The following is a 27519-nucleotide window of genomic DNA, read 5'->3' on the forward strand; positions in this document are numbered from 1 at the left end:
AATCTAACCTTGTTCCGAGAAACCAGCCCCAAGGCTATTATCTTATGTTTACTTTCATCAAAGCTGCTCCAGAGATGTCTCTTTCCTCTGGGCCTTTTCAACATTATATCCAACAGCGTCATCTAGTGATGCAGCTCCTAGAGTGCATCAGACATGGCCCACAGTCTGTGGTCATATAGCATGTATTAAAGTTTGGGCATATTGACACAGTTGTAGAATTAAACACACCTACATGGTGTATGAGCACAGAGCCCATATTTGATGTTGGTCAGGAACAAAAATGGCATTATTGAAGATCAAGCTTGAATGTAATGCGCTGACATTTACTAAACAAGACAACAGGTCAATCTTTTAAACTCTGTGTGCGCACAAAGCCTACAGCATACAAAGACACAGTGTTCTGGGTTTCTGAATTAATTCACATGGAATTAATTCACAAAGACATCCATCCATGGCAGTGTTGGTAAAAGATTCATTGTAGCTTGGCTAGCAAACATAACTCAGATTTTTTTACATTCTTCTTCTCCTTTTACTACAAACCAAACGTTCATTTCTCCAGGTGGGGTGAGAGTAAGCTACTGTCCTCTGCTACTTTCTTTCCTTCTTTCTCCCCCCTCATTCACATTTCATGGTTGTGTTGTCGCTTTTTGTACTACTGTTTTGTGCCTATTCCTATGTCCATATAGGCCTGTTTGTTTTGTAGTGTATTCTGTTAAGTGAAAAATAAAGTAAGCTACAGTCATTGGCTGGACAGCGGACGGCGAGATGAAGGGACGGAGGGAGGGAGTGATGTCGCTGTTCTCGTTCTCTTTGTCTCTTTCTCTCTTCTCTTTGCTTCTGTTTCTCACTCTCTCACCTTGTAAACAATGTTTCCAACGTCTATCTTCTCCAACAACTTTGGAGTACTTCCACACTGCTCTAAAACAAACGTCTATCCATTTAGATTTCAAAATAGGTCTGACCTGGAGGTCAAGTTGTTGTGCTGAATTAATCCTGGTCCTGTGTGTGTGTGTGTGTGTGTGTGTGTGTGTGTGTGTGTGTGTGTGTGTGTGTGTGTGTGTGTGTGTGTGTGTGTGTGTGTGTGTTTGCGCGTCCGTGTGTTCGTGCATGCGTGTGTGCGTGTGTACCATGTGATATGTTTTCCTATTTCCCGATATATCCCAGACTGTCTGATGACTGGTGACAATCCAGATATGCTGAGAAAGAGAAATAGAAGAGAGACAGAGACAGAGAAAGACAGAGACAGAGAGACAAAATCAAAGAGAAAGAGAAGAGAGACAGACAAAAGAGAGGAAAAGAGAGAGAAAGAACAATCGAGAGAAGAGAGAAAAAAGTAGCGAGGGACAGAGAGTAAAACATTAACTAACGGTGTGTGCGTGTACCAACTGATACATTTTCCTATTTCCTGATATTAACCAGACTGTCTAGTTAATGTGCTACAGTAGCCTAGAGGGTCCAATTGCAAAATCTCACATCTCAGGGGAAACATGTACAGCAATGACAGAGGTAATTATTTCTGCCGCATGTACACATACGCATGCACGTATACCCTGTACAATCACCTTTGATTGAAAACATATTAAGGCCTGGAAGGGTTTGGGTGTGCGTCGTTGAATGAGAGTGTCTCATTAAAGTTTGATGCTGTTGTAATGAGTTAGTAATGAAGAGCATTGAGAGATAGAGAGAGGGGGGGGGCATAGCTCCAAGAGGCTGCCTGCTAGGGCATCAGGACACAGATAGAAGAAGGGGGAAAGGGGGATACCTAGTCAGTTGTACAACTGAATGCCTTCAACTGAAATGTGTCTTCCGCATTTAACCCAATCCCTCTGAATCAGAGGTCTTCGGCGTCCGGGGAACAGTGGGTTAACTGCCTTGCTCAGGGCAGAATGACAGATTTTTACCTTGTCAGCTCGGGGATTCAATCCAGCAACCTTTCGGTTACTGGCCCAACGCTCTAACCACTAAGAAGCATCATTCATACAGTAGTCAAGTATATATACTGAACAAAAATATAAACATAACATGTAAAGTGTTGGTGCCATGTTTCACGAGCTGAGATAAAAGATCCCATACATTTTCCAGACGCACAAAAAGCTTATTTCTCTGAAAATATCAGGAAGCTGATTACACAGTAAGATCATTACACAGGTGCACCTTGTGCTGGGGACAATTAAAAGGCCACAATAAAATGTGCAGTTTTGTCACATAACACAATGCCACAGATGTCTCAAGTTTTGAGGGATCGTGCAATTGGCATGCTGACTGCAGGAATGTCCACCAGAGCTGTTGCCAGAGAACTGAATGATCATTTCTTTCCCATAAGCCACCTCCAATATTGTTTTAGAGAATTTGAGAGTACGTCCAACCGGCCTCACAACTGCAGAACATGTGTAACCATGCCAGCCCAGGACCTCCACATCTGGCTTCCGGAGTCGGGGGGGGGTTGCGTTATATTTTTGTTCAGTAGATATGAAACTTTACGAAAACTTCCATTTACTCTGATTGTATCACACAATATATTTAACTTTCTGTTCATCAACGCTTATATCCTGCAATACCTAATTTAGAGTCAAGGAAGTAGGAATGAAACAGAAACAGAAACTGCAATTATGCATGTGAGACGTGTAAGTGTAGAAGTCACTCCCCTCAACAGTCATCCTTACACATAACTGATTATATCACATCTCTCTTTAGAAGCACGCAGCACTTATTTCCTCAGTTGACAGCTAATTGCTACAGTACCTCACTCACTCCATTGACATTAATCGTACAGTACACCACACAACTTTAGCCTTCTGTTCACTAACTCTCATATCCTGCCCTATAGTGTCCATCTTGTACCCCATTCAACTCTTGCTAAATTCTATCAGAAGTCATACAGGCCATTCCCCTAATATCCTAACACATAACTTATTACATCACTCTTCAAAAGTACACAGTAGTAGGCACACACAGTAGGCACACACAGTAACTACAGTAGTGCGCATGCACGCACACATGCGCACACTCTCTCTCTCTCACACACACACACACACCAATCTGGGTGCCTGATTGGAGCAGGAATGTAACCACAGGAGCTGCTTGTTTGACAGCTTCAGAGAAACAGGCTTAAAGCTACGATCTGCAATTGGAACATTCATTTTGGGACTTTTAAATATAGCCATTGATGATACAGCTGTTGATACTTGAAGAATATCACCTATAAATGCTTCATGAGCTTAGTTCAACAGTCAAACCCCATCAGAACCCCAAATAAATATGTTATACTCCATAGTTTGTAAACAATGTCCATGGCAGGGCTCCTTTTTAGTTGATTTTTCAAATAAAGGGGCGTGCCTTCAAAGGGGAAAAACGCTTGGTTTATCTTCTGGGAACACATTTAGAGTGAAACACATCACATTAAGTCGGAATTACAGTTCCACTGCTCCCCTTTCTGAGAACAGATATGGATGGAATACGGAATTACAGTTCCACTGCTCCCCTTTCTGAGAACAGGTATGAATGGAATACGCAATTACAGTTCCACTGCTCCCCTTTCTGAGAACAGGTATGAATGGAATACGCAATTACAGTTCCACTGCTCCCCTTTCTGAGAACAGGTATGAATGGAATACGGAATTACAGTTCCACTGCTCCCCTTTCTGAGAACAGATATGAATGGAATACGGAATTACAGTTCCACTGCTCCCCTTTCTGAGAACAGGTATGAATGGAATACGGAATTACAGTTCCACTGCTCCTCTTTCTGAGAACAGACATAAAATGCAGTTTATTTGCCAGGGACCATGCACAGATTTAGCAACGTAGATCATTTCCATCTGCAATAGCAATCCCAAAGTAACTTGCTGAAATCAAAATATTTTCAGACGAATTTATGAGACCATTTTGGCATTATATCTGTCTTGTGTTTTGTGTCTTGGTCAAAACTCCGTAGTGGAGAGCAAAAAGAATGTTCAGTTCACATAAGGAAATCAGTCAATGGAAAAACATTCATTAGGTCCTAATCTATGGATTTCACATGACTGGGCAGACATATCAGAGTGAGTTTGGCATCATCGACTATCAGGAGAAGGAGGGGATCAGGCCCTAATGTTGAGAGAAGGCGGGGCAACAGGGAAAACCATATATGACATGCCATCCTAAAACTGTCTATAACACCAGTTCTGTTTGTGATATTAAGATTCTAACAATGGCAAGGACAGAGTGGGGCATGACTTTAAAAATTGCACTGTAATAAATTCCTCACATTCATGAGCAGTCCAAATGACTGCTTTAGCAGTTCTATTGTGGGTTTTATAGTAACAACATGTAACTATACCAATGTGTTAGCCTGACTGTTAATGTGGCATGAACACAACCAGTCATGGTGTTTTCATCTGATTGTAAAACAAATAACTTAGTAGTAATAGGTTACCTTCACACGTTAGTCCAAAATAGCATCAGATCGACTGAAACAGCGCCCTTCTGTCTTGTAGCCCAATGTATCTGATGTGGTTTGGTCAAAAAATGATGTCATGCCATACTCTTTTAGTCCAGACATCATCAGATACATGGGCTACACATACTGAGATAGAGAGATGCTGTTTCGCTTGCTCAGATGCTTTATCTGACAATGATGGGTCTTTCTGACAGCGCCTGTCTCAGTCAAATAAATGATCAATATTTAAATATTTTATTTCGACAGGCAAGGAGGTACGTTAGGGCGGGCCAGGACCCCTAAGGCCCGCCCATAACACCGGCTCTGCCCTGGCTGTAAATGTAGGCAATAAATTGCAAAGCAGGACATCCGCTGTTTCCCATTGAGCTAAACTCTTTGAAAATGGCAAATTAACGTTCTCATCCATAAACGCACGTCAAGTGCAAGTGTGCTGTTCAGCAATTCACATCAGCAGGATAGGGGGCATTTTCATTAGGAGGGATGTTTACTGTGGTTGCTAAAATAATAATTATAATCACTGTTAAATAAAGGTTAAATAAAAAATTAAATTAAATTCTCATTTTAAATATTATGGGGACACCTATACATTTGACAGCCATGCACGAGTTATCAGTAAAGCCTATTATTGAATAGACATATCTTCACACCTGTAATAAAAACCTCCAGACTTCCTTCATAAGAGTCAATAGAAAATAAAAACTATAATAAAATAAGAATTACAGGATTTCTGAAAAATTAATCCTGTGTAAATCGTCCTCTGAAATAACGCACCAGCTGATGTAATAATAACGTAAAGGGGGGAAAGTAGATGTCATTTCTTACCGGTATGGGACACCCAATGTGTGCAGATCTTTTTTTTATAAAGCCTAGGTGTATTCATATAATTACATATAGAATCCCTATTCATTTCAGATGTGATCTCTGTGGCCCTAGTAGCTTAAAGATTTGTCACATCACTTTCAACATACAATAGACCTACCTTTTAAAATCGGTGGCGTGTCGGGAAGCTCATTTTCAACATAAACATGCACCTTTATAATAAAGCATTCCATGCATACTCGCATTTGCAGACTTATGTGACATAGCCTACTATTCCTAATGTGATGATTAGATTGGATAATCATAATTTAGGCTAATAATATAACTCAATCACTGGCCGCAAAGAAAGACAGAGCATAGTGGTGTAGAGTACTAGGCCGAGGCTATATGCATATCAGATACATTTCTTGTTGACCTTTTCTAAACACATTTCATGCAATTCTACTAGACTTTAGAGTAGGCTAGCCTACTCTGCTGACACTGACAAACAGATTAATAAAAAAAAGGCCTAGGCAGAACTGAAGTTCACATTGCATACAGCACCTGTCATCCCAACATCTGATATGTGTGTCTTGCACAGTGAAATTCGCTGACGCAGCTATGGCCTACTCTTTTAGTTAAAAACACCTTACAAGTACAGTTATTTCTGATATTTTGCATGTGCAGGATATATCAGGCGAATTTATGAGACCATTTTGGCATTATATCTGTCTTTTGTTTTGTGTCTTGGTCAAAACTCCGTAGTGGAGAGCAAAAAGAAAGGCTGCCAATGTGCTGACAATGAGAAATAGTGAGAAATCAGTAGAGACAGCAGAAGAGTAGGAGAGAAACATAATGCTGATGCTGTTTTGACATCCGTTCATGCGCTAACAAATCCAGTTAGCGGTCACAGCTAGTGCAGATCAGACATCACATCATCTAGCTACTTATCATTAGAAACATCTGGAGTCACACAAGGTGATCCCACTCTACTGAATAACAGCCCATCATCTAAATTGTCTGTTCTGGCAAAGGTATTGGAGTCTCTAGTCAATAAGCGGCTTAAGGCCTACCTCCAGGAAAACAGTATTTTGAGTGTTTTGCAATCAGGTTCCAGGTGTGGCCACAGCACTGTCACAGCAACTTTGAAGGTTTGAATGATATTCACTGTGCCCGGGATAGAAAACTGCATGGTGTATCTGTATTCACAGACTTGGCAAAGGAATTTGACAATGTGGACCATACTGTCTTGGTGCAGAGATTGAAGTGTATTGGGATTACTGGTCATGCTTTGGAGTGGTTCGTGAAGTATCTGTCAAATCGAACCCAGTGTGTTAAGATAGATGATTGTAAGTCGGACACCACAGAGTTGTCTTTGGGTGTGCTTCAAGGATACATTTTAGGTCCCCTGCTGTTTATTATCTATATCAACAACATTGGGAGACATATTGAGAGAGGAGACAAACCTGCTCAATGGGTGACATGTCTGGTGAGTATGCAGGCCATGGATGAACTGGGATATTTTCAGCTTCCAGGAATTGTGTACAGATCCTTGCGACATGGGGCCGTGCATTATCATGCTGAAATATGAGATCTTGGCGGCGGATGAATGGCACGACAATGGGCCTCAGAATCTCGTCACGGTATCTCTGTGCATTCAAATTGCCATTGATAAAATGCAATTGTGTTCGTTGTCCGTAGCTGATGCATGCCCATACTATAACCCCACCACCACCACGGGGCACTCTGTTCACAACATTGACATCAGCAAACCTCTCACCCACACAACGCCATACACATGGTCTGCGGTTGTGAGGCCACTTGGACCTACTGCCAAATCTCTAAAGCAACGTTGGCCTCCAAAGTTGCTTTATGGTAGAGAAATGAACATTAAGTTCTCTAGCAACAGTTCTGGTGGACATTCCTGCAATCAGCATGCCAATTGCACGCTCTCTCAAAACTGTGGCAATGTGTTGTGTGACAAAACTGCACAAATTAGAGTGGCCTTTGATTGTCCCCAGCACAAGGTTCACCTGTGTAATGATCATGCTGTTTAATTAATCAGCTTCTTGATATACCACACCGGTCAGCTGGATGAATTATCTTTGCAAAGAAGAAATGCTCACTAACAGGGATGTAAACAAATTTGTGCACTAAAGTTTATAGTAATAAGATTTTTGTACAACACTTTACATGTTGTGTTCATATTTTTGTTCACTGTATTTATGTGCAACCGTCATGCTCAACACTGAAGGCTCTTGACTGTGTATCATGCAGACCTTCATTTTGTCACCAATCAGAGAGGTCTAACTCACCATTGTGATCTCTACAGTGCTGTCGAGTGGACATCACTAGCAACACACAGGCTCAAACACTGGTACATACTTATTTCTAAGGCCATTTTAGGAAAACTGCTATTTTATCTATCCTATCTTCTAGCTCTAAATGAAAACACATACACTACCAGTCAAAAGTTTGAACCCACCTACAGTTTCAAATGTTTTTCTTTATTTTTACAATTTTCTACAATGTAGAATAATAGTGAAGACATCAAAACTATAAAATAACACATATGGAATAATGTAGTAACCAAAAAAGTGTTAAACAAATCAAAATATATTTTACATTAGATATTCTTCAAAGTAGCCACCCGTTGCCTTGATGACAGCTTTGCACACTCTTGGCATTCTGTCAACCAGCTTCATGAGGTAGTCACTTGGAATGCATTTCAATTAACAGGTGTGCCTTGTTAAAAGTTCATTTGTGGGATTTCATTCCATCTAAATGCATTTAAGCCAATCACTTGTGTTGTAACAAGGTAGGGGTGGTATACAGAAGATAGCCCTATTTGGTAAAAGACCAAGTCCATATTATGGCAAGAACAGGTCAAATAAGCAAAGAGAAACGACAGTCTATCATTACTTTAAGACATGAAGGTCAGTCAATCCGGAACAACTTTGAAAGTTTCTTCAAGTGCAGTCGCAAAAACCATCAAGCGCAATGATGAAACTGGCTCTCATGAGGACCACCTCTGGAAGACCCAGAGTTACCTCTGCTGCAAAGGATAAGTTCATTAGAGTTAACTGCACCTCAGATTGCAGCCCAAATGAATGCTTCACAGAGTTCAAGTAACAGACACATGTCAACATCAACTGTTCAGAGGAGACTGCGTGGATCAGGCCTTCATGGTCGAATTGCTGCAAAGAAACCACTACTAAAGGACACCAATATGAAGAAGAGACTTGCTTGGGCCAAGAAACACGAGCAATGGACATTAGACCGGTGGAAATCTGTCCTTTTTTCTGATGAGTCAAAATTTGAGATTTTTGATTACAACCGCTGTGTCTTTGTGAGACGCAGAGTAGGTGAACGGATGATCTCCGCATGTGTGGTTCCCACCGTGAAGCATGGAGGAGGAGGTGTGATGGTGCTTTGCTGCTGACACTGTCTGTGATTCATTTAGAATTCAAGGCACACTTAACCAGCATGGCTACCACAATATTCTGCAGCGATACGCCATCCCATCTGGTTTGCACTTAGTGGGGCTATCATTTGTTTTTCAACAGGACAATGACCCAAAACACACATCCAGCCTGTGTAAGGCTATTTGACCAAGAAAGAGAGTGATGGAGTGCTGCATCAGACGACCTGGCCTCCACAATCACCCGACCTCAATCCAATTGAGATGGTTTGGGATGAGTTGGACGGCAGAGTGAAGGAAAATCAGCCAACAAGTGCTCAGCATATGTGGGAACTTTCAAGACTGTTGGACAAGCAGTCCTCATGAAGCTGGTTGAGAGAATGCGAAGAGTGTACAAAGCTGTCATCAAGGCAAAGGCTGGCTACTTTGAAGAATCAAAAATATATATGTGCTTAACACTTTTTTTGTTACTACATGATTCCATATGTGTTATTTGCTAGTTTTGATGTATTCACTATTATTCTACAATGTAGAACATAGTACAAATAAAGAAAAACCCTTGAATGAGTATGTGTGTCCAAACTTTGGACTTGTACTGTATATGTGTTTCTATGTATGTACAGTATACATCTTTGTGGCTGCCTGCGTAGGAGGCTTTGCATTATTCACCCCCCATTATGTCCCTGTTCTGAAGCTCTCTCTTTCTCGCTCTCTCACTCTCTCATGGGCAGCACCATTGAGGCCATCTCCATTTTGAAGTAGTACATTTTCGTCTTCACAATTGGCTGATCCCTCTAATGACCCAGTTGGACATGACTCCAACAGGGTCACCAGAGGGATCAGCCAATGAAGTTGGATGTCCCATGCAGTTGACCAAATTAAAATGGTGGAAAACAGCCTTTTGGCCACTAGAGGTCTCTATCATTCTCTATGGCTACAACCCATAGCAATCCCCAACCAGTTGACTACTTTGACTACTTTAAAATGGCGTAAGCATGGTGGAAGCCCTCAATGGCTCTGCCCATGCTAAAATGGCCTTTTGGCCACTAGAGGCCTTTATCATTCTCTATGGATTGGTATGATCCAAAATTATGCTTTGGTTCATTCAATCTATTAGAAGAGTTGGAGTGGCTTATTGGGGGCGTGGCTTTCCCTATGTTATTTTTGGCCATCCGTGAGAGTCAATATTGTAATCAGTTAATGTGAAAGTCTTATAAAAAATAAAGTGCTTGGAGTCATTTTTTCATGTTTGGAACCAACTTAATAAATGTTATGTTATTTATTAGGTTTAACCAAAGGGGGAAAGTAAGTTAAGTGTTGAAAGAAATAGGTTTCAACTAGAAATATAAGTTTGTTAATAATCAAATACAACAGTTGGCATTTGTTTTCAACAAATGTACTTTTTTTCAATTGAGAAAACCTAACTAATTTACTTGTAACCAGTTGATGCAATTTTTGTAGTTGGCTACATTACAGAGGCACTGAAGAGAGAGCTTGAGGAGAAAGTTTGGCTGATTTAACGAGCCACTGTGTTATTTAAATGGATAATCTGTGTTTGCTCTTTCAAATGGAAGAAGGGAAAGTGGATCAGAGGAGAGGACGATCACTTCAAACATAAAACAGAGATGCTCTCAGATGAAATGAAGAGAATGAGAGAGCGATGGAGAGAGCGAGAGAGAGGGAAAGAGTAAGAGAGAGAGGGAGAGAGTGAGAGTAGAGAGAGAGCAAGAGAGAGAGAAAGATAGCGAGAGAGATGTAAAGAGAGAGCATGAGGGAGAGAAACAGAGAGAAATGGATAAAGAGGGAGAGAGGGAATGAGAGAGAGAGAGAGAGAGAGAGCGAGAGAGAGAAGAAGAGAGATACAGAGTGAGTTAACTAACACCATAGTGTGTCATGGGGTAATGTTATCCCATTGCCACTTTGTGTTTATGACTCAAGTCACTCAAACCCCAGAGGGGAGAAAAGCAGTAGAGAAAAAGAAGAAAACAAAAGCAAAGTGGAAGGAACTACAGAACTGAAGAGTGCAGTAACATTACAGAGGCACTGAAGAGAGAATTTGGCTGATTTAATGAGCCACTGTGTTAATTAAATGGATAATCTGTATTTGCTCTTTCAATGGGAAGAAGGGAAAGTGGATCAGAGGAATAGAAATAGTACAGAATGGACCTCATTAGATGAGCATGAAGTGATACTCTCGCATCATCACAATGGTGACAACCCCCCCCCCTCCACCAGGCTAAGAGGTGTATGGAATATGAATATGCTAATGAACCCACTGTTTTTGTTTACTATGTTTTTATTTCCTGTATAAAAAGGTTCCATCCTCATCTCATCTACCTTGAGAGGTGCCCAGGTGTGCTCGATTCGTTGCCCCTGGTGACCAAAGAGCGTCAGCGTCAACGGCAACCCGTCTCATCAGACCCATATGGTTAGTTAGGTCAACATCACAGGAGAGGACGATCACTTCAAACATAAAACAGAGATGCTCTCAGATGAAAGGAAGAGAATGAGAGAGCGATGGAGAGAGAGCGAGAGAGAGAGAAAGAGTAAGAAAGAGGGGGACAGAGTGAGAGTGGAGAGAGAGAGAGAGAGAGAGAGAGAGAGCAAGAGAATGAGAGAGAGAGAATGAGGGACAGAAAGAGAGAATGAGAGAGAGAGAGAGAGAGAGAGAGAGGAAGAGAGATATAGAGTGAGTTAACTAACACCATACATGGGGTAATGTATGGTGGAAAACAAGGGGGAAAAAAGAGGAAAACAAAAGCGAAGTGGAAGTTAGGAACTACAGAACTAAAGAGTGCAGTAGCATTACAGAGGCACCGAAGAGAGAGTTCGGCTGATTTAATGAGCCACGGTGTTATTTAAATGGTTATCCATATTTGCTCTTTCAAAGGGAAACATTGTAAGTGGGTCAGATGAATAGACATATTACAGAATGGGCCTCATTAGATGAGCATAGTAAAGCAAGGATAATTTGGACAAGTGGGGACATTTTGCCGGTCCCCAGAAGGAAAAGGCTTTTCTAGGCATAGGTGTTAGGGTTACAATTAGGGTTAAGGTTAGATTTAGGATTAGGGGTTAAGGTTAGCGTTAGGTTAAGGGAAAATATCATTTTGTTGTGTCCCCACAAGGATAGTAAAACAAACATGTGTGTGTGTGTGTGTGTGTGTGTGTGTGTGTGTGTGTGCGCATGCGTGCGTGTTATTTCTATTGATCTGTTCTACAGGGATGTAAACAGCAGAGAGAACAAAGCAGAGAGACAAGTGATGTGGGAATACATGCTTTGATCAGAAATCTGCAGTTCCCACCTGAATGCATTCAGTATTCTTTAGAAATCTCATTTAAATTGTGAGGAAGAGAGGGAGTACTGCTAAATAAAAGAGAGAGAGAGAGAGAGAGAGAGAGAGAGAGGCTTCAGAGCAAGGGCAGGAGTGGGTGGTATGTGAATAATGCAAAGCCACCTACGCAAGCAGCCACAAAGATGTATCCATGGCATACATACTGGACATACATAGAAAACACATATATATAGTACACAGACTCACAGAAACACATGCAAACAGAAAAACACATGTATTATAAACACATAGTAGATACACATATAAACATAGTGACAGTCACACACATGTACAGTATACAGACAGACAGGCATGCATGCATAGAAGCCTACACACACACACACACACACACACACACAAGCAATGAGCAATGATGAGGGCAAGTTGACAACAACAAAGTCTTGCAGAAAGGAGAAGAGTAGCTAAGGATTCAGTACAAACTAGAAAAAAAGGAAAAGTCCCATGAGTTCACTAACATCCCTCCCTGTCCAACTAGTGGAACTTTAGAGCAGAGATTTTTCCATTATGTAACCAAAAGAGAAAAAACACATCACATACTCAATATTTCAAGGACCTGCAGCACACTACCCTGAAAGCAGAGAAGGAGAGAGAGGGAAATCAAAACCCAGGGGTGCAGGCCTGTGAGAGGGAGAGGGCTGCCTGGGGGAGTTCTCATCTGAGTGGGCATACAGCACTAGCACTGGATGTGGAGGAGAGGAGAGGAGAGGAGAGGAGAGGAGAGGAGAGGAGAGGAGAGGAGAGGAGAGGAGAGGAGAGGAGAGGAGAGGAGAGGAGAGGAGAGGAGAGGAGAGGAGAGGAGAGGAGAGGAGAGGAGAGGAGAGGAGAGGAGAGGAGAGGAGGAGGAAAGGAGCACTGGAAAAGACTAGCATCGTGACTCGTGTAGGTATTACGCCACCAGTTGGAAGACAGTGAAGGAGCAGAAGAGAGGAGGAGGAGAAGCGTGGTTAGGAGCATTGTGTGGGCAGTATGAACACTGGAGTCAGGTACCACTGTGTATGGGAGACCAAGAGAGAGCGTAGGACTGCTGCTGAAAGAGAGAGGGGGCAGAGAAAGGGAAGAGTGGGAGAGAGACAGAAAGAGCGAGAGAGTGATGGTGGGCACTACCCGCTCTCACAGTCTCATGTCAGAATAAGACCTTCATCTATGTTTCTCAAACGTCAAATTTCAAAGTTGTTCCAAATGTCAAATATCAAAGTGTTTAAGGTTAAGTTTAGGCATTAAAGCCAAATCCTTAAGGTTAGGCATTAACCCCGAATTAAGGTTAAGGTTAGGGATAGGCTTAAAACACAAATCTTAAAAAGAACTTGCTATCACTGGATTTGAACTTGCAACCCTTGGAATCAGAAGTTAACAGAGCTCACTGTTTCCCCTAGTGGCCGGTTTCCATGTCATCTCCCGACTCGTCAGACATGGATGGATGTCGAATACTGACTTGTAATCATGGGAAAAACTGTCTGGGTGGGCAAATCCGTGTGGGAGTAAGAGGTGGTGGGTGAGGATGGTGGGGTACACGATTCGCTCACGACTGCTGTATGTGCGTTGTGTGTGTGTGTATGCATGCAGCATGTGTGTGCGTGTGCAGGCTGTGCACTCTTGAGGGATGTGTGTCTAGTTTTGTTATGAGATGGTACTCTCTGTGCTGTATGTAGAGTAAGCCCACAGCCCAAAAAAGATAAACAAAAAGAAGAAGCAACACAACTCAGGGTGAATCCCCAGTCCTAAAATATATCCATACATTGACATGATAGTGTTATCAGCCTCCACTTCAGTTCTCAGTTCTCTTTCAGCATCAGTTGTCGATCAAGTGTAAGATGCACTTCAACAGTAAACCTAAAATGACACTGTAAGGGAGCTTTTAACAGCAAGGTTCTAAAAGCAGGCCTCAAGTGAAACCATGGTGCAGTGATCAGTCTGGTTTGACCAAGCTAGTTAAATGCATGCCTGAGATGTGTCAGGCCTAAAGCTGATGACAGGAGAGAAGTCCCTGGGAGTCCTGAGATAACAGGAAGAGCCACTCCGGACCTGACCTGAGTCAGGATCCATCTTCCTCTTCTGGCTGACACAGAGACATTTTGAGTCCTCTGTTTGGGGTAACAAAAGACTACCGAGTTCCCCTTAGCATTACTAATAAAAGGTGAAGATGCATTAACACTCTAGTCAAGTAAACTTGACTTATTCCATGTAGCTAGTGGAGCAAAGTGGCTAGTGGGCCTTAACAACAGTGCATCTCCAGCAAACACTGTTCTGGATTCTGAGTCTGCACCCAAGGGTGGTGTGAGGAGGAGGATACAAGTACAACTTAACACACATTCTACTCTGCAGGCTCCCAGTTCAGTCAAGAGATAACTACAAGACATGGAAGAACAGGAATCTCCAATCTGGTAAACCCAACGTTGGTCAAAAGGAGCAAAAGGAGCCGTTCAGTATCCAGCAGACAACAACAACAAGATTTGAACAGAAAGCTCCAACCACAGCAGTGGTCAAAATGAGCTTGACCTGTGTCTCCTCTGATCCACTGTGTAACGAGTGTGTGTGTGTCCTCCCTGTAATGTCGACACACAGACCTCCACTGAGACAGCCCATTCACTGCCCTACACACGCGTTGAATCCTTGCAGCTCTTTCCTACATGGATAAGACCAAAAGCATTCCTTGCATTCCTCTCAAAATGGGTACTATAACAATATTATTGTGTTGTTATACTTATGTTTATGTGACAGTGACAGAAGGCCATTGTACATTATCTAACACCTTTATATTCTGCCATTTAGCAGACACTCTTATCCAGAGTAAATTACAATTAGTGCTTTGTGCACCTTAAAAGTAGTACGCATGAAGCCGACAGAGACGGCCGCCTCGCTTCGTGTTCCTAGGAAAATATGCAGTATTTTGTTTTTTTATGTGTTATTTTTTACAATGTAACTCCAAGTAATCTTAGGTTTTATTAAATACAGTCGAGAGGAACTATTGGATATAAGAGCAACGTCAACTCACCAGCATTACGACCAGGAATACGACTTTCCCGAAGCGGATCCTCTGTTTTGCCCACCACCCAGGACAATGGATCGGATCCCAGCCGGCGACCCAAAACAACGACGCCGTAGAAGGGGCAGACGGAGCGGTCTCCTGGTCATGCTTCGTAGACGGGCACATCGCGCATCGCTCCCGAGCATACTACTTGCCAATGTCCAGTCTCTTGACAACAAGATAGACGAAATCCGAGCATGGGTAGCTTTCCAGAGAGACATCAGGTATTATAACGTTCTTTGTTTCACGGAAACATGGCTCACTTGAGACACGCTATCTGAGTTGGTACAGCCACCTGGTTTCTTCATGCACCGCGCCGAAAGAAACAAGCATCTCTCTGGTAAGAAGAAAGGCGGGGGTGTATGCCTTATGATTAACGAGACGTGGTGTGATCATAACAACATACAGGAACTCAAGTCCTTTTGTTCACCTGACTTAGAATTCCTCACAATCAAATGCAGACCACATTATCTACCAACAGAATTCTCTTCGATCATAATCACAGTCATGTATATTCCCCCCCAAGCAGACACATCGACGGCTCTGAAAGAACTTCATTGGACTCTATGTAAACTGGAAACCACATATCCTGAAGCTGCATTTATTGTAGCCGGGGATTTTAACAACGCTAATCTGAAAACAAGGCTCCCCAAATTCTATCAGCATATCGATTGTGCAACCAGGGCTGGTAAAACCCTGGATCATTGTTATTCTAACTTCCGCGACGCATATAAGGCCCTCCCCCGCCCTCCTTTCGGAAAAGCTGACCACGACTCCATTTTGTTGCTTCCAGCCTATAGACAGAAACTAAAACAGGAAGCTCCCGCACTCAGGTCTGTTCAACGCTGGTCCGACCAATCAGATTCCACGCGTCAAGATTGCTTCGATCACGTGGACTGGGATATGTTCCGCATAACGTCGAACAACAACATTGACGAATACGCTGATTCGGTGTGCGAGTTTATTAGCAAGTGCATCGGCAATGTTGTACCCACAGCGTCTATTAAAACATTCCCCAACCAGAAATCGTGGATTGATGGCAGAATTCGCGCAAAACTGAAAGCGCGAACCACTGCTTTTAATCAGGGAAAGGTGACCAGAAACATAACTGAATACAAACAGTGTAGCTATTCCCTCCGCAAGGCAATCAAACAAGCTAAGCGTCAGTATAGAGACAAAGTGGAGTCGCAATTCAACAGCTCAGACACGAGAGGTATGTGGCAGGGTCTACAGTCAATCACGGACTACAAAAGAAAAACCAGCCCCGTCGCGGACCACGATGCCTTGCTCCCAGACAGACTAAACAAATTCTTTGCCCGCTTTGAAGACAATACAGTGCCACTGACACGGCCCGCTACCAAAACCTGCGGGCTCTCCTTCACTGTAGCCAACGTGAGTAAAACATTTAAACGTGTTAACCCTCGCAAGGCTGCAGGCCCAACCGGTGTCCCCGGCCGCGTCCTCAGAGCATGCGCAGACCAGCTGTCTGGTGTGTTTACGGACATATTCAATCAATCCTTATCCCAGTCTGCTGTTCCCACATGCTTCAAGAGGGCCACCATTGTTCCTGTTCCCAAGAAAGCTAAGGTAACTGAGCTAAATTACCACCCCATAGCACTCACTTCCGTCATCATGAAGTGCTTTGAGAGACTAGTCAAGGACCATATCACCTCCACCCTACCTGACACCCTAGACCCACTCCAATTTGCTTACCGCCCAAATAGGTCCACAGACAACGCAATCGCCATCACACTGCACACTGCCCTAACCCATCTGGACAAGAGGAATACCTATGTAAGAATGGTGTTCATCGATTACAGCTCAGCATTTAACACCATAGTACCCTATTCATTAAGCTCAAGACCCTGGGTCTCGACCCCGCCCTGTGCAACTGGGTCCTGGACTTCCTGACGGGCCGCCCCCAGGTGGTGAGGGTAGGTAACAACATCTCCACCCCGCTGATCCTCAACACTGGGTCCCCACAAGGGTGCGTTCTCAGCCCTCTCCTATACTCCCTGTTCACCCATGACTGCGTGGCCATGCACGCCTCCAACTCAATCATCAAGTTTGCAGACGACACTACAGTGGTAGGCTTGATTACCAACAACGACGAGACGGCCTACAGGGAGGAGGTGAGGGCACTCGGAGTGTGGTGTCAGGAAAATAACCTCACACTCAAAATCAACAAAACAAAGGAGATGATCGTGGACTTCAGGAAACAGCAGAGGGAGCAGCCCCCTATCCACATCGACGGGACAGTAGTGGAGAGGGTGGAAAGTTTTAAGTTCCTCGGCGTACACATCACAGACAAACTGAAATGGTCCACCCACACAGACAGCATGGTGAAGAAGGTGCAGCAGCCTCTGGAGGCTGAAGAAATTCGGCTTGTCACCAAACACACTCACAAACTTTTGCAGATGCACAATCGAGAGCATCCTGTCGGGCTGTATCACCGCCCGGTACGGCAGCTGCTCCGCCCATAACCGCAAGGCTCTCCAGAGGGTAGTGAGGTCTGCACAGCGCATCACCGGGTGCAAACTACCTGCCCTCCAGGACACCTACACCACCCGATGTCACAGGAAGGCCAACAAGATTATCAAAGACAACAACCACCCGAACCACTGCCTGTTCACCCCGCTATCATCCAGAAGGCGAGGTCAGTACAGGTGCATCAAAGCGGAGACCGAGAGACTGTTAAACAGCCATCACTAACAATGGGTGGCTGATGCCAACATACAGGCTCAACTCTAGCCACTTTAATAGATGGAAAAATTTATCAACTTATCACTAGCCACTTTAAAAAATGACACTTTATATAATGTTTACATACCCTACAATACTGATCTCATATGTATATACTGTACTCTATACCATCTACTGCATCTTGCCATCTTGAGGAAATTAAATGTATCACTAGCCACTTAAAAAAATGACTCTTTATATAATGTTTACATACCCTACATTACTCATCTCATATGTATATACTGTACGCTATACCATCGACTGCATCTTGCCATCTTGATGTAACTAAATGTATCACTAGCCACTTTAAACAACGCCACTTTATATAATGTTTACATACCCTACATTACTCATCTTATATGTATATACTGTACTCTATACCATCTACTGCATCTTGCCTATGCCGTTCTATACCATCACTCATTCATATATTTTTGTACATATTCGTATTCATTCCTTTACACTTGTGTGTATAAGGTAGTTGTTGTGAAATTGTTAGGTTAGATTACTTGTTAGATATTACTGCATGGTCGGAACTAGAAGCACAAGCACTACGCTACACTCGCATTAACATCTGCTAAACATGTGTATGTGACAAATACATTTGATTTGATTTGAACTGAACTGAGTTTAAACAGAATATCAGCAGTCAGACATGGCACCTTCATAAAAATGTACTAAAAAATAGAACTGGTTACAGATCATTCAAGCAAGAGCTGATCAAGAAGGAACTGGTAAATGTTACATCACTAAACATTATTATTTAAAGAAACATCAGATCATATCAAATCACATACAATAATTTCTATTGACTATTCACTTCTAAAGACTGACAATACAGCATTTTGTAAAATGCTATTCCCACTGTACAATTCTCCATCCATCAAACCTGACTCTGTAACATCACATAACATGAGATCACAGTCATCCTTAATAATTGACCATTCACTTCGACTGACTGCCTCTATACACCCCTGGCAATATTATTTCCACTTCCACCCCATCATTAAAACAGTCCATTCATACCTGATGCTGTGGTTGTGGTTGCACCATTAAATCTACTGTAGTCCCATAGATAGCACACAGTAACATCCGCTCTGTCTCCTTTCTGCAGTCTCTCCTATCTGAAGTCCTGAAGCCTGACAACAGAGACGGAATGTAGCTCTCCTCTTATCTGATATGAAGAGAACAAACTAGCTAGCACATCGGTCTCTCTCCCCCCCTCTCGTTCCTCTCCTCTCTTCTCCAACCACCTGACCACGTGCCCCTCTCCACCTCCTCAGTTTAACAGCTCATCCCTCTCTCCTGTTCAGGAACATTCTCTGATCTTCCTCACTGACCACACAGACCTATACATACAAAGATATTATCATATCAGTTGAGTGTATCTGCTCTTTTGACCTGGTGCTGTTGAAAGATGTTATAGAACCATCACAGAAATACACACATACACACACAGACATATGCAAAAACACATGCAAATATGTACATATAAAGACAGAGGCCTCATGCCTATAGTTGGGTTTAGCTAATCCAATCTCCCAACCTCATAACTAGCTACCAAGAAGCCATTTCAGGCTATCAATCAAGTTAGAGTAGCTAGCTTGTCTAACTATTTTAGCTGGCATGCTAGACTTGAGAAAAGCAAGCAATAACTAAATGTACTGAGTAAGAGACACATCCCTTTCAATATTTTACCCAGATTTTAGCAGAGGCAGAGAAGCATATTTGTGACTCGTTTCAGGAAACTAGGCGTATGTCGCCACATCACTACTTCACAGGAGAGGCATTTCAAATCAAAAATCAAATCAAACTTTCTTTGTCACATTTGCCGAGTACAACGAGTGTAGACCTTACCATGAAATGCTTACTTACAAGCCCTTATCAAACAGTGAAGTTCAAGAAGAGTTAAGAAAATATTTACCAAATAAAAAAAAACTATAAAAAGTAATACAATAACATAACAATAACGAGGCTATATACAGGGGGTACCGGTACCGAGTCAGTATGCGGGGGTAAAGGTTAGAGGTAAATGGTACATGTAGGTAGGGGTGAAGTGACTATGCATAGATAATAAACAGTGAGTAGCAGCAAAACAAATGGAGAGGGGGTCAATATAATAGGCTGGTGGCCATTTGATTAATTGTTCAGCAGTCTTATGGCTTGGGGGTAGAAGTTGTTAAGGAGCCTTTTGGTCCTAGACTTGGCGCTCCGGGACCGCTTGCCGTGCAGTAGCAGAGAAAACAGTCTATGACTTGGGTGACTGGAGTCTCTGAGAATGTTATGGGCTTTCCTCTGACACCGCCTAGTATATACACTACCGTTCAAAAGTTTGGGGTCGCTTAGAAATGTCCTTGTTTTTGAAAGAAAAGCAAATGTGTTGTCTGTGTAGACATTGTTAATGTTGTAAATGACTATTGTAGCTGGAAACAGCTGATTTTTAATGGAATATCTACATAGGCATACAGAGGCCCATTATCAACAACCATTACTCCTGTGTTCCAATGGCACGTCGTGTTAGCTAATCCAAGTTTATCATTTTAAAAGGCTAATTGATCATAAGAAAAGCCTATTGCAATTACGTTAGCACAGCTGAAAACTATTGTCCTGATTAAAGGGGTGGCAGGTAGCCTAGTGGTTAGAGTGCTGGACTAGTAACCGAAATGTTGCAAGATCGAATCCCTGAGCTGACAAGGTAAAAATCTGTCGTTCTGCCCCTGAACAAGGCAGTTAACCCACTGTTCCTAGGCCGACATTAAAAATAAGAATTTGTTCTTAACTGACTTGCCTAGTAAAATAAGCAATAAAGCTGGCCTTCTTTAGACTAGTTGACTATCTGGAGCAGCAGCATTTGTGGGTTTGATTACAGACTCAAAATGGCCAGAAACAAATAACTTTATTCTGAAACTTGTCAGTTTATTCTTGTTTTGAGAAATGAAGGCTATTCCATGCGAGAAATTGCCAAGAAACTGAAGATCTCATACAACGCTGTGTACTACTCCCTTCACAGAACAGCGCAAACTGGCGCTAACCAGAATAGAAGAAGGAGTGGGAGGTCCCAGTCCACAACTGAGCAAGAGGAGAAGTACATTAGAGAAGTACATTAGAGTTTGAGAAACATACGCCTCACAAGTCCTAAACTGGCAGCTTCCTTAAATAGTACCCACAAAACACCAGTCCCAACGTCAACAGTGAAAAGGCGACTTCGGAATGCTGGCGTTATAGAGTTACAAAGAAAAAGCCATATCTCAGACAGGCCAATAAAAATAAAAGATTTAGATGGGCAAAAGAACACAGACACTGGACAGAGGAACTCTGCCTAGAAGGCCAGCATCCCGGAGTCGCCTCTTCACAGCAACCGGTCAGGATGTTCTCGACGGTGCGGCAGTAGAACTTTTTGACGATCTGGGGACCCATGCCAAATCTTTTCAGTCTCCTGAAGGGAAAGGTTATTGTCGTGCCCTCTTCACGACTGTCTTGGTGTGTTTGGACCATGATAGAACATTGATGATGTGGACACCAAGGAACTTGAAACTCTTGACGCACTCCACTACAGCCCCGTTGATGTTAAAAGGCGGGCCTGTTTTCCTGTAGTCCATGATCAGCTCCTTTGCTTTGCTCACATTGAGGGAGAGGTTGTTGTCCTGGCACCACACTGCCAGTTCTCTGTCCTCCTCCCTATAGGCTGTCTCATCGTTGTCGGTGATCAGGCCTAGCACTGTTGTGTCGTCAGCAAACGTAATGATGGTGTTGGAGTCGTGTTTAACCATGCAGTCATGGGTAAACAGGGAGTACAGGAGGGGACTAAGTACACACCCCTGATGGGCCCCAGTGTTGAGGATCAGCGTGGCAGACATGTTGTTGCCTACCCTTACCACCTGGGGGCAGCCCGTCAGGAAGTCCAGGATCCAGTTGCAGAGGGAGGTGTTTAGTCCCAAGGTCCTTAGCTTAGTGATGAGCTTCGTGGGCACTATGGTGTTGAATGCTGAGCTGTAGTCAATGAACAGCATTCTCACATAGGTGTTCCTTTTGTCCAGGTGGGAAAGGACAATGTGGAGTGCGATTAAGATTGCGTCATCTGTGGATCTGTTGGGGCGGTATGCGAATTGGAGTGGGTCTGGGTATCCGGGAGGATGCTGTTGATGTGAGCCATGACCAGCCTTTCAAAGCACTTCATGGCTACTGACGTGAGTGCTATGGGGCGGTATTCATTTAGGCAGGTTACCTTCGCTTCCTTGGGTACAGGGACTATGGTGGTCTGCTTGAAACATGTAGGTATCACAGAAAATGTCAGTGAAGACACTTTCCAGTTGGTCTGCGCATGCTTTGAGTACACATCCTGGTAACCCATCTGGCCTCGTAGCTTTGTGAATGTTGACCTGTTTTAAGGTCTTGCTCACATCGGCTCCGAGAGCGTTATCAGCTGGTGCTCACGTGCATTCTTCAGTGTTGCTTGCCTCGAAGTGAGCATAAAAGGCATTTAGCTCATCTGGTAGGCTCGCATCACTGGGCAGCTCGCGTTAGGGTTCCCCTTTGTAGTCCGTAATAGTGTCAGATCCTGTGTAGAACGATTCGATCTTAATCCTGTATTGACGCTTTGCTTGTTTGATGGTTCGTCTGAGGGCATAAGGGGATTCCTTATAGGCGTCCAGATTAGTGTCCCGCTCTTTGAAAGCGGCAGCTCTAGCCTTTAGCTCGATGCGCATGTTGCCTGTAATCCATGGCTTCTGGTTGGGATATGTACGTACGGTCACTGTGGGGACGACGTCGTCGTTGCACTTATTGATGAAGCCGATGACTGAGGTGGTACACTCCTCAATGCCATTAGATGAATCCCGGAACATCCAGTCTATGCTAGCAAAACAGTCCTGTAGCGTAGCATCCGCACCATCTGACCACTTCCGCATTGAGCGAGTCACTGGTACTTCCTGCTTTAGTTTTTGCTTGTAAGCAGGAATCAGGAGGATAGAATTATGGTCAGATTTGACTTCTTTTATATTGGACATCGCACACCAGCTGTTATTGACAAAAAGACACACACCTCCACTCCTCTTCTTACCAGATGTGGCTTCTCTGTTCTGCTGGTGCATTGAAAACCCCTCCAGCTCTATATTGTCCGTGTCGTCGTTCAGCCACGACTCTGTGAAACATAGGATATTACAGTTCTTAATGTCCCGTTGGTAAGATAATCATAATTGTAGGTCATCCATTTTATTTTCCGATGATTGCATGTTAGCAAGTAGAATTGATGGCAATGGGAGTTCTCGCTCGCCTACGGATTCTCAAAAGGCAGCCTGATCTGCGTCCTCTTTTCCTTTGTCTTATCTTCACGCAAATTAAGTCGATCTGGGCCTGTTCTCAGGAGAGCAGTCTTTCTCGTCAGACTCGTTTAAGGAAAAAGCTTCTTCCAGTCCGTGGTGAGTAATCCCAGTTCTGATGTCCAAAAGTTATTTTCGGTCATAAGAGACGGTAGCAGCAACATTATGTACAAAATAAGTAAAAAAATAAGTTACAATCAATGCAAAAAAATGAACAAAATAGCACAATTGATTACATTTGAACGTAAACATTTGTTTTTTTTAACAAAATATGCTTTTTGAGAGAAATGCCTTCTGGACCATGTGAACCTTCATGTGCCTTAATAACAAACTTGTAAGCCATCTGTAAATGTGAATACATTTGTTAGATAACAAGCCTAGTTGGTTTAACCACAGAAAAAGACAGGTACCTTCCTGCTAGCCATCATTGGCTGAGATAATATTCAGATTCCGGAGACACCTGAAACCCCACCTCTTTAAGGAATACCTAGGATAGGATAAAGTAAACCTTCTAACCCCCCCCCCCCTTAAAAAATTTAGATGCACTATTGTAAAGTGGTTGTTCCACTGGATATCATAAGGTGAATGCACCAATTTGTAAGTCGCTCTGGATAAGAGCGTCTGCTAAATGACTTAAATGTAAATGTAATAATAGATGGGCTGGACATGCCGAGAGATGAGTTCGGATTGGTCTGTCATGTAGCATGCTTCTTTCTATAACATGAGCGGCTCAGTATGTGTAGGCAATTCTTTCTTTTGAAAGATATCACGAAGAACTGCAAAAGTATTGCTCTCCACTTTCTGGAGGACTGAGTTGTGAAATATGTGGAATGCCCGGTGGAAGCAGAGCATGATAGCTAAGGAGATGGAGAAAATTCTGGCATTTGATTGCAAATATGCGAAGAGAGTCAAAAGGAGAACACAGAAGGCTGTTGTATAAAACACCTGTCTCCGGATTGCATCTTCAAACTAAGGCTAACCATGGCATCCATGACAGAGAGGGAGAAGCGTTCATCCATGTATATGGGTAAGAGCGTCTAGCTAGCTACATTTTCAGATATTATATATGTCTAATTTTGTCAAAAAGTTGTTTCATTACTTGCTAGCTAACATGACGTGTATGATCTGTGTAGTAATATTATTCGTATCTCAGAGTCATTTGCATTGCTAGTTATAGCCTAATGTTAGCTATCTAGCTAACATTAAACCTAGTTGGTTACCTACCTGCAGATTCATACAGGGTAGTAACGTTATGAGTTGGGATTATGGTTCATTGTTTAGCTAGCTACATGTCTAATCAAAAGACTCCACTATGCAAGTAACCATTTCAAAGTACCGTTTTTTACACCTTCTGTATCCTGTCCATGTGACAAATAAACTTTGATTGTATTTCATATAGCATGCATTTACCAGAGACATTAATGTGAAGAACAACATGACCTGCACCAAAGTCAAATTAGGATTGGACAGTGTCCAAGTTCAAAAGGTTTCGTTAGAATGCCATTCTTTTATTTCTTCACACTCACAACCGTAAACTATTTTCTGTAATTAACTCGCTATTAACTTGTAAATAATGATCTTCTGTGAGTTTATTTTCCTGTAATAATTAATACAAATTATCTCAATTTAAGACGTTGTCAGCTATATGATATGGTCATTATTTGAACTGGCTCGCTAGCTAACTTAACATTAACTAACAAGCTAGAAACAACCAAAACATTTAGAAAGTTGCTTTTAGTTGCCTGGTTTGCTAGATTGACATACTGTATATTAAATTCATTTTTAAACTGATGGGTTTACTGGTGTTAAAATACACCAGTTCTGCTATTTTGGACCACCAGGCAGCCTGTCGTTTTTGTGTTTATACTTTTTCATAACAACAAGTTTGATGTCGGACGACAATAGAATGTTCAGGATGTCACTGGGACAACTGTCTACAGACATGTCGATTGACATAGTATAACCCAGTCTTTAGTCTTGAAATCTTTGGTTGTTTAGTATACTACTGTACACACTCTGTTCAGCACATGGCCCACATGTGAATCCTTAAAGAGATGGGTGGGGCTAAAGCTTAAGAGGATATGAACAATGGTGAATGGGTGTAGACAAAGAAGAGCTCTCCAGTAGGTGTACCAAAATATTTAAGGGCCATTTTCTCAAAAATGGGGTTACAAGATTATCAACTTTCAAAGCGGAATTACTTTCCCATTGTTCCTCATCTGTAGTGTATGATATACCATTTTCTAGCTCTGAGTCTCTACTTGCACAAAACACAATTTCAAATTTTGCTACATAAGACCAAATCGAGCCGGTCGGTCACATGTTGTTTCGTTTAAACAATAACCACCAGTCAGGACAGTCAGCTCAAGAGGTATGGTTAGATATTCAGAAAAATAAACATATTTTTTTACATATAATTAAGCATAATGATTATGGCTCTCGGTTGCAGTAAAAAACAGTTTCAGTTGTTTGAAAAATGCTGAATTCTCCAACTTTCACACACGGATGAGCTAGCCATCCTCATAGGACCACCCCCCAGCCATCCTCATGAACTTTGGGCCCCCTCAGATTTTTGGAGGGGCATGACACCCCTGCATAAATACATACACTCGTAAACAGATACTCAACAAACAATTTGCACACACACACACACGCTGGCAACGAGGGCACAGACCTGTAGATTCGAGCGCATCCTCTATGAGTGGAGGTAATCGCAGTCCATCCATGACCTCCCTGCAATTGCAGAGAGAGAGAGAACGAGAGAGAGAGAACAAAAGAGAGAGAGAAAGAATGATGGGGGAAGATAGAGAGTAGGCGAGATGGTCAGTGAACTCCTCCACACGCCCACCTCAGCTGCAGGCAGAGACAAAACACACGGAAAGAGCTGAAAGGCAGCACAGCAGCTGGCAAACACACACACACACAAACAAACAGACACTACACACACAGTCAATACCTTAGGAGTAGTGGAGAGTTCCAGGGAGCTGAAGCCTCTGCTCTCTTCTCGGTAGCGTGGGAGAGAGAGATGCCGAGAGAGAAGAGGGGAGGAGCAGAATGAAAGCAAAAATATGCAGTTTTTCCAAACAACAACCTCCGTCTCCTTCCCTTTTTTTCTACAACTGATTCTGCACAGTGGTGTGTGTGCGCCAAAGTTCTGAAAGCTTTTCAGCACTCCCTCTTGCTCTCTCCCGCTCACACACACACGGACCCAGTGCCAAATGTATTTACTTATAATGAGATCCAGACTCTGTGTGTGTGTGTGTGTGTGTGTGTGTGTGTGTGTGTGTGTGTGTGTGTGTGTGTGTGTGTGTGTGTGTGTGTGTGTGTGTGTGTGTGTGTGTGTGTGTGTGTGTGTGTGTGTTTTTGCTGAGCGATTAACCAACATTTCGGTGGGGGTTCAGTTATTAAAATTTGCACCAGTGCGCCAATCTAAGTAACATAATACAAAAATCCCCATCAAAATCTGTCACTTTAAGCTAGAGATATCAGCCAATCCACCGCATCCGCCTATGTCAGCCTTCCGCATCTGCGGTGGAAGGTGGCCGAACTATAGTGATGTTTGTCAGACCATAAGACATCCCGAAAATTGGTCTTCTCATGAAAACATCTGTAGCGTCTGAACGGTTTGGCTATTACTACAAACTACAGTATTATCCTTTTTGCTCCACGAGCCCAACAAGAGTCACAGGACTCATCTGAAGTTGGCAAAGCTGATGTGCCAATTTATGTCTGTAGCGTCTGAACCATTTGAGCTACAAACTAATATGTGAAAAGGGGAGACTCTCATGAACGCTCGTCTGAAGGTAACCCATACAAAAAATAGAAGTAAGGGAGGTAGTTTTGTGAAAAGAAAATAAGGGGTTAAATATGTGTAAAAAAAAAACGTTTCCAGAACTTTCTTATATCTCCTAGATATAGGACAGACACTTCAAAACCTTATTCCTTATTATTTTTCTTTTGACTGTCTTTCTTGCCATTTTAAGAATGTCTTACTCAATGTGTTTCTATGGGCTATAGAAGTAAAGCCAAATTCTATATTTTTTATATATATTTTTTTATATACCTAAAAGAGGCCTAAAAGTCCAAATATCTAAATGATACATGGTATGACCATTTTAAAACACTTCCATATGTTATTTTAGAATGCATTTATGTGATTATTTTTTAATAATCAAACTGAAACTGAACCGACCTAGAAAAACACTAATCTCTCAGCAATGTGTGTTTGTGTGTGTGTGTGTGTGTCTAACTTTACTATCCTTTTGGGTACCAAAAGTCCTCACAAGGATAGTAAAACAAAGAAAATGTGAGGACATTTCGCCGGTCCCCAAAAGGAAAGATGATATTTTAGATTTAAGGTTAGGTTTAGGATTAGGGATTAGGCTAAATATAATTTGCATGTGTGTGGCTGTGGAGGCTGA

At 42.6% G+C, this 27519-nt stretch overlaps 1 protein-coding gene across 8 annotated transcripts in view; it reads right to left on the bottom strand.

Moving 5' to 3' along the window:
* LOC106573051 (coiled-coil domain-containing protein 136) overlaps positions 1-26319 on the bottom strand; it is a 68421-nt gene extending 42102 nt beyond the window's left edge. For 5 of the 8 annotated variants that reach the window (XR_001321249.2, XM_014147689.2, XM_045696850.1 and 2 more), the window contains exons 1-3: positions 26055-26319; positions 25773-25831; positions 10995-11120 (exon numbers count right to left, since the gene is read on the bottom strand). Coding sequence is in view for 6 of the 8 variants with exons in the window: in XM_014147689.2 (XP_014003164.1) it covers positions 10995-11120; positions 25773-25824 (178 nt within the window). In the remaining 2 variants the exon portion in view is untranslated. Of the gene's footprint in view, positions 1-10994; positions 11121-18806; positions 19099-22839; positions 22921-25772; positions 25832-26054 lie in introns of those variants that run through there. The other 3 variants (XM_045696848.1, XM_014147688.2, XM_045696851.1) reach the window with 3 other exon arrangements.
* Between the last annotated feature and the right edge of the window lie 1200 nt (positions 26320-27519).

Source organism: Salmo salar, chromosome ssa16 (assembly GCF_905237065.1).
Source record: "Salmo salar chromosome ssa16, Ssal_v3.1, whole genome shotgun sequence".
NCBI classification, from domain to species: domain Eukaryota; kingdom Metazoa; phylum Chordata; class Actinopteri; order Salmoniformes; family Salmonidae; genus Salmo; species Salmo salar.